Source organism: Megascapheus bottae, chromosome 2 (genome assembly GCF_031878675.1).
Source record: "Megascapheus bottae isolate mThoBot1 chromosome 2, mThoBot2.hap1, whole genome shotgun sequence".
Classification (NCBI taxonomy): domain Eukaryota; kingdom Metazoa; phylum Chordata; class Mammalia; order Rodentia; family Geomyidae; genus Megascapheus; species Megascapheus bottae.
Window position 1 is genome coordinate 13,748,918 of NC_143510.1, and position 15,777 is coordinate 13,764,694.

Consider the following 15,777-nt stretch of genomic DNA (forward strand, 5'->3'; position numbering starts at 1 on the left):
CCTGTCACTGGGTTTCAAATGCTTTCCTTCCCACATTGCTGATCACCCCAGCATGTAGCTGCTCAGACTGGGCTGGTCTCTCCAGAAAAACATCTCAGCTGCGTTCCAGTGGTTCACACCTGTAATCAGGAGGCTGAGATCTGAAGATCCTGGTTTGAAGCCAGTCCAGGCAGAAAAGTCAGAGACTCATTTACCATTAACCAGCAAAAAACCCGAAGTGGTATGACTCAAGTGGTAGAACACCAGTGAAAGAGCCAAGAGTGTGAGGCCCTGAGTTCAAGTCTCAGTACACAGACACACACACACACACACACACACACACACACACACACACACCTACCTATACACACACTGCATAAGTTACACATCAAGGCACACTCCTTTACATTTCTCAGTAGCTCCCTGAGAATGTGGGTGTCCAAGAATGTAAAAATGACACACACACACACACACACACACACACACACACACACACAGTGATACCAAAGTGGTCATGGACCCAGCTCTACAAATGCTTCTTTCCAGGGAATAGGTATCAGATAGCATGGAGGAAAGGATGTGGAAGGAGAGAGCATCTGCTATGGAAACTTGGAACATATTACCAGGCCCCAGATGAGACCTGATGAAATTACTAAGCCATTTAAAGGAAAAAATTCAATTAGCTAGGAATGGAAGCCCAGATGGTACTTCCTAACCAAGATTATTTACATAACTTTCAGGTGGACACAACTGGATTAGAGTATAGGAATAAAAGAAAAATATGAAGTAAATATTAGTTGCTAATGACTTGTACCTGCAAATGACCTTAGTCAAATGGCATTGTGGCCAGCCAAGGTAGCCATCCATGAAGAAATAAAGACAAATGTGGCATGTACGTAATATCAAATATTAGCCATAAATGGATGGAACAGGACAACATGATTTTAAATGAAATAAGCCAGTCTCAGGAAAACAAGTATTATGGTTTTCTCATATGCAGAAGCCAGATCTGAAGGAAAAAACTGGAATGTAAATGGGAAATTATTTAGGAGGGGAAAGAGTGAGAGGGAAAAGGAAGGGGAAAAGAGAGGGGGAGAATATGACTAAGTACATTGTAAGCATGTATAAAAAGGTCATAATGAAATTCACTTTTAAAATGTCAAGCGGTAACCCAAGATATGATAAGGACACCTGCTCAGCTATGTTCATCTCTGCACTATTTACAATAGCCAGGCGATGGAAACAATCCAGATGCCCTACTGCAGATGAATGGATACAGAAAATGTGGTGTATATATATATACATGGAATTCTACATAGCCAACAGACAAGATAAAATAATGGCATTTGCAGGGAAGTGGTGAATCTAGAGAGAATCATGTTGAGTGAGACAAGTCAAGACCTAAGGAACAAAAGGCGCATGGAATCCTTAATATGTGGCTATTAGAGCCAAACAGTACAAGAGCGAGGACTCAATAGTTAGACACCCAATGCTATGGACATGGTACTGGAAATATAAACACAACTACATAGACATAAAACTTATGACTCTATAGACATAATGTTTTATTACATAAATTAATATGTATCTATTACATTCAAACCCTCAGCCTAATTTTGATTTGTTCTAAAAACTAAGTGCCAGTGATTGTATACAGAGATTCCCTTTTTGAATACTTGTTTGTTAAACATGTCATTTGAAATATGATGTAAAAATCAATGTTAATAAATTCTTTAATTAAAAAAAATGTCAAAAGGAAGCCAGGTGCAGTGCTCACACCTGCAATCCTACTCAGAATACTGAGATGTGAGGATCGCAGTTCAAAGCCAGCCCAGGCACTAAAGACTCTGAGGCTCTTATCTCCAAATAGCCACTAAAAAATGGGAAGTGGAGCTGTGGCTCAAGGGGTAGGGCAGTAGCCTTGAGCTGAAGAGCTCAGGGACAACGCCCAGGCCCAGAGTTCAAGCCCCATGACTTACCCCCCCACCAAAAAAAAAAGTCAAGAGGAAGAGGAGAGAATTACAGGTAAGAAAGCATAATCAATTGGATAAATATGATCGAAGAACATTATATATTTGGAGGGAAATACTGCCTTAAAATCTTCTCACATTGTCCAACTAATATACAGTAATGTGGGAAAACGATACTATGATAAACACACTCTTCGTCTGGATGGTTTTCGGGAATCAACTCATGACTTAGGCACTGTTCCTTAGCTTTTTCACCACAGGCTTTCTGCTCTACCATTGAGCCACAGCTCCATTTCCAGCTTTATGATAGTCAAATCTGAGATTAGAGTCTCTTGGACTTTTGTGTCCAGACTGGCTTCAAACTCTGATCCTCATATCTCAGCCTCCTGAGTAGCTAGGATTATAGGCATGAGCCACCAGAGCCCCGATAAAGGGCAGATTTTTAAGGGAACTGAGATGTAAATTTGGTTAATATATTCTTTAAATGAATAGTGTATATCTATCTATCTATGTATGTATCTATCTATGAAACTATGGATGCCAGAGAGGAACTGTATTTCTAGGTGTGTAAAGGGTTTTTGTTGGTACTGGGGTTCAAACTCAGGGCCATAGAACACCAGTCAAACAAACCAAGCAAATGTGCAACTCTGAATTCAAATCCCAGCACTGGAAAAAAAAAAAGTCACAGGTTCCTGCTCTATGAAGGCTGGTTCCTCCATGATAAGAACATTTTTCAAATCTCTCACATAATTCATCAAGATCTCACACTGGCAAATATAATCTCTTCAGTTAGCAAGTTCCAGAATAGCCCAGGAGAAAAAAAAAACCGGTAGAAATGTCATCTTATGTGATTATCAGGGCTCTGATGAGCAAAGATAAAATAACAGTGCTGCTATTCTGTGTCTGGCTGAACACATCCCATCAATGCAGCAGCGTTCAGCTTCATGGAGAAGGGAGAGCTTTCTTACCACCCTATCCACATCAGCTTTTGGTCTCTGTATGTGCATGGTACTCAGAAAGTAACTGGTAATCAAAACACAGGCACAGTCGTCTAAAGTTGCTAATAAGACTAGCGAATTACCCCACAAATCACCCACACTAGAAGTCACAGAGCCTAAGGCTTCCCTCTCCTTTCTCCCCATCTGGGATGTGGTATGTGAAGTTGTGGAATCAAACATCCTGGGCTTGAACCTGCAAGCTCTGACCCTGAGCTCACTGCTTCAATCTCTGGGCTTCACTTTCCTCATGGGCAGACAGAGTATGGTGCCACTCATGGCTCCTGGCTTGTGGGAATGGAAGGAGTTAGGAGAGCAGAGCGCATAGGATAGGGGACTAGATCTCACTGAAGGTCAGGCTACTTGCTAACATAACAATAACACCTCTGGTTAGTAGAGCAATTGAAAGGATGGGCTTGGATTGCAGTTCCAAAAAAATGAAGCCAGGTAAGTTGATAACTTCTGTGCACTCTTTTCCCTCAGCTCCGAAGGGGTAGATAAAATGTATACTAGCACAGTCTAAAAACTCCACATAATAAAAACACTCAGTAGTGACTGTGCTCTATATATTCATGGCCACACCCATACCCAAACACATATAGGCCATCTTCAATGGTGGCTTTGGCAGCATAAAATTAGCCTACTCTTGGGCTGGGAAGGTGGCTTAATGGTTGAGTGCTTGCCTAGCATCCATCAAGCCCTGGGTTTGGTTCTTCAGTACCACATAAACAGAAAAAGCACAGATGGTGCTGTGGCTAATGTGATAGAGCACTAGAAGCTCAGGGATCGTGCCTAAGCCCTAGGACTAGCAAAGAAAAAAGAAAATTAGCCTACTCCTGAGTCCAGAGCTACATACTATAGTATGTAGTGCCAAGACTCCAGCAATCTGGTTTTTTCCCTTCACAAATTCTGATTCAGATCCACCTCCAGGAAATCCACACTATCAAAAATAAGACCGAACAGCTCAGACTCGCCTATGTGATAACCCACAGTGAGACTCACTGAGTCAGTCACCCATTCCATCCTAGGTGGATTTACAGAGCAACTGTGACAAACTCTGTGCAGTTCATCGATGAACTCAGCAGCAGAGCACAGCTAACCACACACCACAATAAACATAGGAACGGCCCACTGAGTGAGTGAGTCCAAAAGACTTCCTGCATTCTCCTTCTGTGATAAATACTTCCTTCTCATCTTCTGTCTTAAGAGTTTTAAAATTCTGTCCCTTCCTAGTATTTCTGGGTCCTTTGCGTTCAGTCATTCACACAATAAAAGAGATATCAAGTACTCATTATTCTGTGTTTATTGAGCAGCTACTATGAGCAAAGGCATGTACTGGGAACAGAATGATTGAGAAACCCAGTCTTCCCAGTGAGGAGCTCTGGGCTGGCTAGGGAGCATGGGCAGGAAGCAGGGATCAGGGTGCTGTATGATGTAAGCCATGCCTAGGGTGGTGGGAAGAATGACAAGAGAGAGAAATAACTGAAAGGGGAGACTCCTCGAAAGTCTTGGAACCTCTGAGAGAGGGGTTGATGATGAGGGGAAGTGGCTAGGAGCCAGGGAAGTGTTTCGAGATGGCCGAAGCAGTCTGAGTTTTAGACGTGGGAAAGTAGTAAGCACAAAGGCACTTCCTGGTGGCCAGATGGAAGCAGGATGACTGAGAAATGGAAAGAAAACCAGAATGGCTGGCTGCTATATAACTGTGAGAATGCAGAGATTCTGAGCAAGAGGATGTCCCACAAGGGGCAGGCTTCGGAAGCACTGCACAGTCTGGAAACCTGGAGGCAGAGGCTCGCTTCTGTGTGCAGACCTATAACCCCAGCTACCGAGGAGCTGGCTCAAAGCCAGCCGGGGCAGGGAAGTCCTGGAGACTCTTCTTTCTAATTAACCAATAAAAATCTGTGAGTTGGGACTCAAGTGGTAGAGAGCCAACCTTGAGTGAAAAATCTAACACACACACACACACACACACACACACACACACACACACACACACTAACCAAATTTAGAAAAATCAGCTGGTGCTGTATGGAGGCAGGGAGGCCACAGAGACAATAAAGAGTGTGAAGCAGATGCTAACCCACTGAGTAGAGCCTGGAACCCAGTCTTTCCAAACTTGCCTCCTTAGGAAGAGAGGAAGACAAGGGCTCAGTGCATGCAAACACTGTACGGACTTCTGTCTAGATGCCTCGAAGGGGACCACGGTGCAGAGATCTCAAAAGCACTCCCCAAAGTATTCCTTGGAGAAGCTTCAGGAAGGCTCAAGAAGGGCAGGATGGACATGAACTCAGGCCCCACCCTACGTGTGGTTCAACACCTATTCACCAGGGGAAGGCTCTCCAGTGGGGAAAGGAACCTCAGCCACCTACTCCATGGCCACTGAGAGAGACAGGGACCAGGCCCTGACAGGGGCTCTCCTAAAGAGTGCGTAGGACCAGGAAGCACATGTCCCCACTACACAACAACCTTAGCAACGGACTCAAGGATGCAGTGGGAAGAGAGGGGACAGGAAAAGCTGAAAATGACCTCCAAGTCCAGTGAGCTTTCTGTACGAGACACTTCCAGTGGCTTTAACCTTCATTTCTATTTCTTCCTACCAGAAGGGTAAAAAGAAGCCTATGTAAAGGTTTAAAAACTATCCATACCTCAGTCTTTATCTCCCCACTAAAAGAAATCAGCCAAGAATATTCTTGGATACTTGGCGTGTTAATAATAGTGAGAAGCCAGAACTTCCATAAATTCCCAAGAAAGGTTCAGTAACTGCCTCTGACATCAAGTACTCTGTGGTTATTCAAAGTAATGCTCTTAAAAGAATATTTTTGGATGTAGTGACATTTTGTCATTGTAGTAAGAAAAAAAGTGTAGGAATTAAATTAGTGTTTAAGGCCAACGCAAAAACTGTTATATGATGGCAGGGTAGAGTCGCTCACGCCTGTAAACCCAGCCTCCTGGAAGGCAGAGATCAGGATTGTGATTTGGAACAAGCCTGGGCAAAAAAAAAAAAAAAAAAATAAGATTTCCATCTCAATCATCAGTTGGGGTGACGGTGTGCCTGTGTGTCTAGCTATGTAGAAAATAGAAGTAGAAAAAGAGGTTCAAGCTGTTTCTGAAGAATTACATAAGGACCCTACTTGAATAATAAATAAAAGTATAAAAGAACAAAGCATGGCTTAAATTCTTGAATTCAAACACTAGTATGTGTTTTAAAATATACTTTAAAATATATACATATTCACAGCAAGTTTATAGGTGGGAAAGGAAGCAAGACACAGCAGCTCAGTCAAGAATGGTGTTGGGAAAGGTTTTGGCTTGACCATTAAGGAGATATTTTCTTGGTTACACTGGCTTTCACTCTCCTTTGAAGTATTTAAAACATTTAAAATAGTTCATGATGAACACATTTGTGTGTGTGTGAGTGTGTGTGTGTGTGTGTGTGTGTCTCTGTCTATGTGTATGTACTAGTGCTAGGGATTGAACTCAGGGCCTGGGCATTGTCCCCGAGCTTCTTTTGCTCAAGGCTAGTGCTCTACCACTTTAGCCACAGCACCACTTCCAGCTTTTTCTGTGTATGTGGTACTGAGGAATTGAACCCAGGGCTTCTCGCGTGCTAGGCAAATGCTCTACCACCAGGCCAGGCTTCAGGTCCCAACTACTGCACTTTTTTATCCTTTTCCCTCCAGTTCTGTGCCCTCCCCCCACTCCTGAAGATATACAAACCCACTGCGTAAGAATCATCAAAAAACAAACAAAACATAAAAATAAGTAAATCAAATGAATGTTTTGTCCTGAGCAGATCCCTCATCTTGGGGCTCTCTGTCCAGAGTCTTTTCTGGTTCCTCCTGAGCCCCTCCGCCCCTCACCCCAGCATCTCTCACGAGGTAGCTTTCGACTGAAACCGTGCTGTGTGGGGGTGCCATCTCTCTAGAACCATCCCACTCAGATCCTCTGACGTGAGGAAAGAGCTGTAGGCGGCTTCTGGGAGCATCTGCAAAGTGTTCTCAAAATGTGTGCTGCCTTTTTCATTTTGTGTTTTCTGCAAAAGTCTGTGTTCTACTCTGACCGGAAGCTGGGGGCTCAGCCAAGTGCTGGGGAAAAAATAGAGACCAATTATTTCATCAACGAGAGTGTACTCGCCAGCGCACACCCATGTTACCACACGCTTGAGTGAGGGGAGGGAAGGAGAGGGCAGGTCTCTGGGGCTGTGTCAGCACTGAGGCTGGAAGAACCTTCTAGGGTCCTGTGTCAAAGGAACTCTCTCTTTTTTTTTTTTTTTTTTTTTTGCCAGTACTGGGGCTCAAACTCGAGGCCTGGGCACTGTCCCTGAGTGTCCTTTGCTCAAGGCTAGCACTCTACCATTTGAGCCACAGCACTACTTCTGGCTTTTTCTGTAAATGTGGTACTGAAGAATCGACTCCGGCTTCATGCATGCCAGGCAAGCACTCTACCACTAAGCCAGCCCCAAAGGAACTCTTACTACAGAGGTCTGCCTGGGGTCCACTAATGTGCTGGAATCACATCGGAGTCTTTTTTCCTCCACAAAGGCTGCATTTTGTTATGTAATCCAGATGGGCCTCACCTTACCTCAAACTCATGAACTTCCTGTTCATCTTAGCCTCAGTGCTGGGATTGCAAGTGTACATCATCAAGTCCATCTAACACTTCTGGGAGGGGGCACATACAGGCGAGTGTACACACCCACACCCACACCCACACCCACACACACGGTAGAGCCTTGCACTTTTGCTCTACCTTTATGTTCACAGCTGGAGCTATATTACTTGATCCATGCCTTCAGTCTGTCATTTTACTTGTTACTTGGAGATCGAGCCTTGAGGACTTGTCTGCCCAGGCTGGCTTTGAAATGCAATCCTCAGATCTCAGCCTCTTGAGCAGCTAGGATTTATGGTCATGAGCCACCAGTGTCAGGCTCGCTTACTTTTTAATGAGAACAAGACTTCACCCTTGTTGATGTTTCCTACCTTTTATATCAGAGATACATTTCTTTCAAAGGATACATAATAGGAGAACATGCTACTAAAAAGAAAAGCAGCCAGCGCCAGTGGCTCACACCTGTAATCCCAATTACTCAGGAGGCTGAGATCTGAGGATCCAGGTTCAAAGCCAGCCTGGGCACAAAAGGGCCTGAGACTCTTATCTCCATTAACCCTTAGAAAATGGGAAGTGGGGCTTGGCTCAAGGGTGGGGTGGCAGCCTTCAGCTGAAGAGCTCAGGGACAGTGCCCAGGCCAATTTCAAGCCCAGTGACCCACAAAATAAATAAATAATGAAATGAAATTTAAAAAATAAAACACAACAACAATTGAGCAGTATTTACCAAGAAACCACTGTGTGCATAGCACTGGGCAGAGGATACAATGGAAACTTGCTCACCATCCCTCAAAGACCCCTGTCTCTATTTGGCAACTTCTTGTCCCAACCTCCCATCTGGTAGTTGTCTTTCCACTTATTAAAGGAAATAAAAATTGAGAGTTACCAACATCACTTTCCTAAACCCCCACATGTTCCAGCGTGACTCATGCATAGGAGCACACCTTTTTTTCTTCAAGATACTTTCCACTACACATAAAAAGAGATTCAAAACAACTCTGTGGGTGTGTGCATACCAGGGCCTTGTGTTCTTCTTTAGCTCTTGGTTTTTTATTGTTGTTGGTGGTTGGTTGGTTTGTTTTTGTTTGTTTGTTTGTTTTTTGGTTGTGGGGGTTGAACTCTGGGCCTGGGTGCTGTCCCTGAGCTCTTCAGCTCAAGGCTATTGCTCTACCACAGTGCCACTTCCAGTTTTCTGGTGGTTAATTGGAGATAAGAGTCTCATGGTATGTTTTGTGCCCAGGCTGGCTTTGAACTGCGATCCTCAGATCTCAGGCTCCTGAGTAGCTAGGATTATAGGCATGAGCTACCCAGGACAAAACAACTCGTAAACAGCATGTGTAGTGGTACATGCCTGCAGGCCCAGCTAGCTACTCAGGACATTGAGAATGGAGGATGGTTTGACCTTGGAGTTTGAGGATGATTTGGGTGAAACAGTGGGAGACAACATGCCCAAAACAACTATAACCAGGTACCAGTCTTAGCAATGCCACTGATTCAGGCTAGGACTATGACCTTCCAGGAACCAACCCACAAAGGCCATTTAGGCCTATTAAGATAATCAATTTCTTGGGCTCAGATACTGATTTAAACATTGTCACATTTATAGCAAATCATCTCCTGTCTGTCATATGCCCTGTCATCTCCATATGACTATAAGCCTCTGTAGAATTGGCAGAGCAGCGGCTTCATAGCCTTACAACTAACAGCTCCCAGGATCCTTGTAACTTATACAATATAATATAACATCATATAATATAATACAATGCAATATAATGATTATTATAAACGTATGTGATAATAGATGGAGAAAACAGCCCAAGTTCTTATAAATATATTGCCAGGAGTCAGGAAAAAAAATGCCAAGCATTGTAGAAATGAGGTTCAGCTACAGCTGAATCCCTTCAGCATAGCCTTGTGGCAACAATGGGATACAATTCTCTGCTAGAAAAGTCTCATTACTAGCTAGGCACTGGAATGTCATGCCTATAATCCCTAGCTACTCAAGAGGTTGGAATCAGAGGACCCCAGTTCAAAGCCAGCCTGAGCAGAAAAGTCTGTGAGACTCATATTTTCCATTAGCTATCCCCTCCCCCCCAAAAAAGCTGGAAATGGAGCTGTGGCTTAAGTAGTAGAGCGCTAGTCTTGAGCACAAAAGCCCAAGCACAGTGCCCAGGACCTGAGTTTGAGTGCCAGACCTGACACAAAGAGAGAACTGTACACTGAAGATCATATCAATAAACTTTGTTATCTGAGAGTTAAGTGATCTTGATAAGATGGCAAGGTCATTGAGCACAAGACAAAAGTCAAACTAAAACTCAGAACAACTGTAAGTACTTCTTTTATAATACAGGGTTTAGTGGGTTTTGATTTTAAAAAGCATTCAGAGACACATTTTCCTGAAAAATAAACACCAAGATGTAGCTGAGGAAAACACGTGATCTTAGACATGCCATGTACTAAAGCACTGCCTCCTTTGGCTTCTACTTCTTCATTTGAAAAATGAAGGGACTGAAATGCATGATGACTGAAGGCTCTTTTACATTGAGAAATTTTTCAAATTCTACAGCAAATTTCTCACAAGATTAAAAGTATTCAAACATACAACAAAATCTTATTTCAGATAAGGAAAGTTTCTTAGCCTCACCTCTTAGCAACAGAATTTCCAATAAGTAACATAAAACCTAGAAAAGCATCATCCTTTTGTCATGTTACCATGGCAACCTAGAAAACTGGCCCAATACCAACTGATAGTGTGAAAACTGGAACAGATAAACACCTCAAGGTGAGATAAAGATGCTCAAGTATGGCAGTTAGATGCCAGCCCTACTCCATCTCGGCTATTCACATCAGAGAAAATGTCACTAATTAAAAGTAGCTAAAAAGCTGGGTGCTGGTGATTCACCCCATAATCCTATCTACTCAGGAGACTGAGATCTGAGGATCATACTTCAAAGCCAGCCAAGGCAGAAAAATTCATGAGACTCATCTCCAATTAACCACCAGAAAGCCAGAAGTGGAGCTGTGGCTCAAGCGCTAGCCTTGAACAAAAACACCTGAGGGACACACCCATGAGTTCAAGCCCCATGACTGACAAAAAAAAAAAGATAAAGATTATTGGTTATTGATTATTATTGATTATTCCAATGTACATATGTTATCACATGAGAACCTTTTTGTGAATGTTGAATTTAAGATTTTCACAATGGTTTTAAAAGACCATATCCCTAACTTTTTAACAAGTGGAGAAACTGGAGTAACAGATGGAGGAGGGGACTGGCCAAAGAGACATTGTTAGTTATAGATAAAGCCAAGACCAACTTAGGTTTATTTTTGGTGTTACTGAGATTTTGAACTAAAAACCATGAGCTTGCTAGGCAAGTATTCTACCATTTAAGCTATACCTCCAGGGCTTTTTGCTTTAAATACTTTGATATAAAGCCTTTATTTTTGCTTGAGCTGGTCTTGTTCCCCAATCCTCTAAGTAGCTGAGCCACTCACTAGTCTTGGTCCTTAAGTATTATTCTTGTTACTTTCCCCCTGGTAGGGGAATCTGAACTCAGAGTCTTAGGCCTCCATTGTTAATTCTTCATTCTTACATGCCTTCTCATTCCCTAGCATTAGCTTTCATGATCTGTGCAGAGGAAATACCAAGGCCTAAGGGTATTTGATGGTAAACTCAAAGTGAAAAGTGGCTGCAGATGCAGAGGGACCAAAGGGAGACTCAGATCCCTAGCCCAGCCCAGCCCTGGATGAGAGAGGCTTCCAAGGGGCATTCAAAGGATATGGAGAGGCTGTGACAGGAACTGGGTATGAACAAGCCCCAAAACTCGTCAGATGTTTTCCCCTATCACCACCGGCATCCAACTTCCTGCTTCCTAAGCAGGAACTGGAGTTAAATCTCTCTCACAATTTTTTTTTTTTTTGGTGGGTCATGGAGCTTGAATTTGGCCTGGGCACTGTCCCTGAGCTTTTCAGCTCAAAGCTACCACCCTACCCTTGAGCCACGCCCGACTTCTCATTTTCTAGAGGTTAATTGGAGATAAGAGTCTCAGGTCCTTTTGTGCCTGGGCTGGTTTTGAACCTTGAGCCTCTTAAGTAGCTAGAATGATAGGCGTGAGCCAGGGCACCCGGCTTCCCACAATTTTTATTTATTTATTTTTGCCAGTCCTGGGCCTTAAACTCAGGGCCTGGACAATGGACACTAACTTTTCTCAAGGCTAGATCTCTACCACTTGAGCCACAGCACCATTTCTGGTTTTTTTCTATGTATGTGGTACTGAGGAATCGAACCCGGGTCTTCGTGCATGCTAGGCAAGCACTCTACCACTAGGCTAAACTCCTGGCCCCACTCCTGCAAATTTTTTTTTTTTTTTTGCCAGTCCTGGGCCTGAGCACTGTCCTTGGACTTTCTCAAGGCTAGCACTCTTACCACTTGAGCCTCATCACCACTTCCGGCTTTTGGCTATGTATGTGGGGTACTGGGGAACCGAACTTGGGTCTTCATGCATGCTAGGCAAGCACTTTAACCACTAGGCCAAACTCCCCGCCCTCCCGCAATTTTTATTTATTTATTTATTTATTTATTTTTGCCAGTCCTGGGCTTGAGCTCAGGGCCTGAGCACTGTCCTTGGACTTTCTCAAGGCTAGAGCTCTACCACTTGAGCCTCAGCACCACTTCCGGCTTTTTTCTATGTATGTGGTACTGAGGAATCGAACCCGGGTCTTCGCGCATGCCAGGCAAGCACTTTAACCACTAGGCTAAACTCCCGGCCCCCTCCAGCAATTTTTAAATGCAGTCTTTCTATCCTTTTCTCCAAATGAGGAAACATGACACACAAATTCAACATACAAAAATCCCCACTTAAACAAAGATCTACTGCTAGGGCATGGCTAACTGGTAGAATACTTGCTTTATAAGTACAAGGCCCTGAGTTCAAATCCCAAAAGCCCCAACTAAGATCTATTGATTTTAACACCACTACTCGTTCTACCATGCTGCTGGAGTCTTCTTTAGCCAAGCTGTCTGGCTGCTTAAGCCAGTAAACACCTCCCTGCCCCCTCCCTCCAAGAATGCAAATACCTGCTCCATCTTCTTGAACCAGCTTCTAAAACAGCATAGTGGGATGGATTAGATTCTGCCTAGACCTTCTAAGTTTATAAAGAATTCACTTATGTGAGAAATGGCATCCATGATAAACAACTTGATTTGCATATTGAAGTGGGCTATATAACTTTTTTCAGCAAAACAGGAAAAAAAAATTCCTCGGCTTACACCTTCCATAGTGGAATCCTAGAAGCAGACAGCATCATTGAGGGATGAAAGACCATCTCATGAACTGGGTTGAGGCTGGAGATAGAAGGGACCCAACTTACACTTATGTCGAGACTGCAAAGGCTGACAGCATCTTCATCCTGGGTGCTCTGCTTCCGCTTCCGCTGCAAAACAAGAAAACAAAGCCCAAATGTAAACAGGGGGCATGGCTTGCATGAAAGAAAGCAAACAGTTAAATAGCATATATAACCCTTAACCAAGAGAACTGTTCTAGGAATAATGGGAAAGTACTAAGCTCTAGGACAATTGATTTTTTTTTTTGGTCAGTCATGGGGCTTGAACTCTGCTGGGCACTGTTCCTGAGCTCTTCAGCTCAAGGCTATTGCCCTACTCACTTCCCGTTTCCTAATAATTAATTGGAAATAAGAGTCTCACATTCTTTAGTGCCCAGGCTATAGTTTTGAACTTCAATCCTCAGATCTCAGCCTTCTGAGTAGCTAGGATTATAGGCGTGAGCCACCGTGCCTGGCTGTATTATTCTTATTTCTGCTGTTACAGTCTATTTTTTTTTTTTTGGCCAGTCCTGGGCTTGGGCTCAGGGCTTGAGCACTGTCCTTGGACTTTCTCAAGGCTAGCACTCTTACCACTTGAGCCTCATCACCACTTCCGGCTTTTGGCTATGTATGTGGGGTACTGGGGAACCGAACTTGGGTCTTCATGCATGCTAGGCAAGCACTCTACCACTAGGCCAAACTCCCGGCCCTACAGTCTATTTTCATATTTTTTTTTCTTTTGTAACTGTGTCCATTTAACATTTAAAAACTTAGACACCAGGCTCAAGCCCAGGACTGGCAAAAAACAAAAAAAAAACAAAAAAAACAAAAAAACAACTTAGCCACCAGAGTCAGAATTCAACTAGCTTGAAAGGACAGATTAAAATGGCAAGAATATCTAATTTTCTTTGGGGAGATACAGGTATTCCATTTTCAGAGCTGCTTTTTACTTGGATAGTTTGAATTAATTCTAAAGCTCACCCAGTATCTTGATACAACCACAGTACAACAATGCTGGGGAGAGCAGGGGAAACTCATTAGCTAGCCACAGACAGAACAGACACAGGACTAATGGAATAGAACAGAAGTCCAAGAACCTGAACCCTCATTATAGCCATCTGCATTTTGACAAAAAGAATAAAAAATAAGCCAGTTTCTCTCAGTAGACTGAGAACTGAGGATGGCAGTTCAAAGCGTGGGCACTCACTTCTATGAGACTCTTATCACCAATTAACCACCAGAAAACTGGAAGTGGTACTGTGGCTCAAGAGGTAGGGTGGTATCCTTGAGCTTAAGAACTCAGGGATAGTCCCCAGGCCCAAAGTTCAAGTCCCACAACCAATAAAAAAAAAAAAGAGTAAAAAATGTACATAGAGGAAAATACAGCCTCTTTACAAAGAGTGCTAGAAAAACTACATGTAGAAGATTAGGACTAGACTCCGATCACTCTAAAAAATTAACTCAAAGTGGTTCAATAATGATGTTGATATAAGGCCTAACTCACTAAAACTACTACAGGAAAATGTAGGGAAACACTTGAAGGTATAGGTGATAGGAAATTATTTTCCAAGTAGGATTCCAAGTGCCCAGGAAATAACAATAAAACTTTGAAAGAACAAATACTCCAGGCCGGGAGTTTGGCCTAGTGGTAGAGTGCTTGCCTAGCATGCACAAAGACCCAGGTTCGATTCCTCAGTACCACATAAATAGAAAAAAGCCGGAAGTGGTGCTGAGGCTCAGAAGTGGTGCTGAGGCTCAAGTGGTAGAGCTCTAGCCTTGGGAAAATCCAAGGACAGTGCTCAGGCCGTGAGCTGAAGCCCAGGATTGGCACAAAAAAAAAAAAAAAAGAAAAGAAAAAAGAACAAATACTCCAGTTAATAAGAGTAAACAAATTGAATTCAAAAAAGTATAAATGAATAATAAATACATGAAGAAATTTCCAGAATCCTTAATTATAAAGGAAATGCAACTAAATTATATTACAATTTCATCTTACTGCAGCCAGAGTGAGAAGTAAACATCCAGGAAGTAACAACAAATGTTGGAGAGAATGTGAGAGTAAAGTACCCTCGTGAGCTGCTGGTAAAAATATAAATTTGTAACCACTATGGAAATCAAAAACAATACTACCATATTTTTCTTGGGTATATATCCATGTAGTATATATCACCATACAAGAAAGATACTGCACTATTCACAATCCCCAAGGTGTAGAATTAGTCTAGAAACCCTTCAACCAATGAACAGATAAAGAAAATCTAGTACATTTACATGTCATTAGCCATAAAGAATGAAATTATGTAAGAAAATGGATAGAACTGGAGTCTATGGTGTTAAATGGAATAAACTAAGCTCAAAAAGCCAAACATGCCATGTTTTTGTTCATATTCTGAATCTAGACTTTAAATGTTAGAATTCTAGAAGGTAAAAGGCATTGAAGTTCATCCTCTTTACAGATATAAAGTACAAAGAAATCTAACAATATTATTGGGAAAAGAATAGAAAATAATAGAATGAATTTCTTCAAAGTATGTTTTCTGCATATATGGAATCATCCCAATGAATCTCCCTGTAGTGTCAATATATGGTAATTTTGGAGAAATAAATGTAAAAAAGCCCCTGGAATTCAGAAAAATTATTAACTAAAGATCATTATTTGCGGGGGAGGAACTAGAATTTGAACTCAGAGCCTCATATTTGCTACGGCAAGCACTCTACCACTTCAGTCATGCCCCTAGCCCTGTTTTCTTTTATTTATTTTTGGATAGGCTCTAGCTAGCATCTTTATCTGGGGCTGGCCTCAAATTATGATCCTCCTACCTATGTTTCTTGAGTAGTAAGAACCACAGGCATAGCACTTATGCCTGCCTGGCTTGTATGGTGGTCACACTAACTTACGCC

The 15,777-nt window shown here is 42.6% G+C and overlaps 1 protein-coding gene across 2 annotated transcripts in view; it reads right to left on the reverse strand.

The window, feature by feature from the left end:
* Arhgef3 (Rho guanine nucleotide exchange factor 3) overlaps nt 1-15,777 on the reverse strand; it is a 289,317-nt gene that overhangs the window by 132,130 nt on the left and 141,410 nt on the right. For both annotated transcript variants that reach the window (XM_090320712.1, XM_090320709.1), the window contains one exon: nt 12,925-12,987. In XM_090320712.1, coding sequence (XP_090176838.1) covers nt 12,925-12,987 — 63 coding nt within the window. The remainder of the gene's footprint in view (nt 1-12,924; nt 12,988-15,777) is intronic.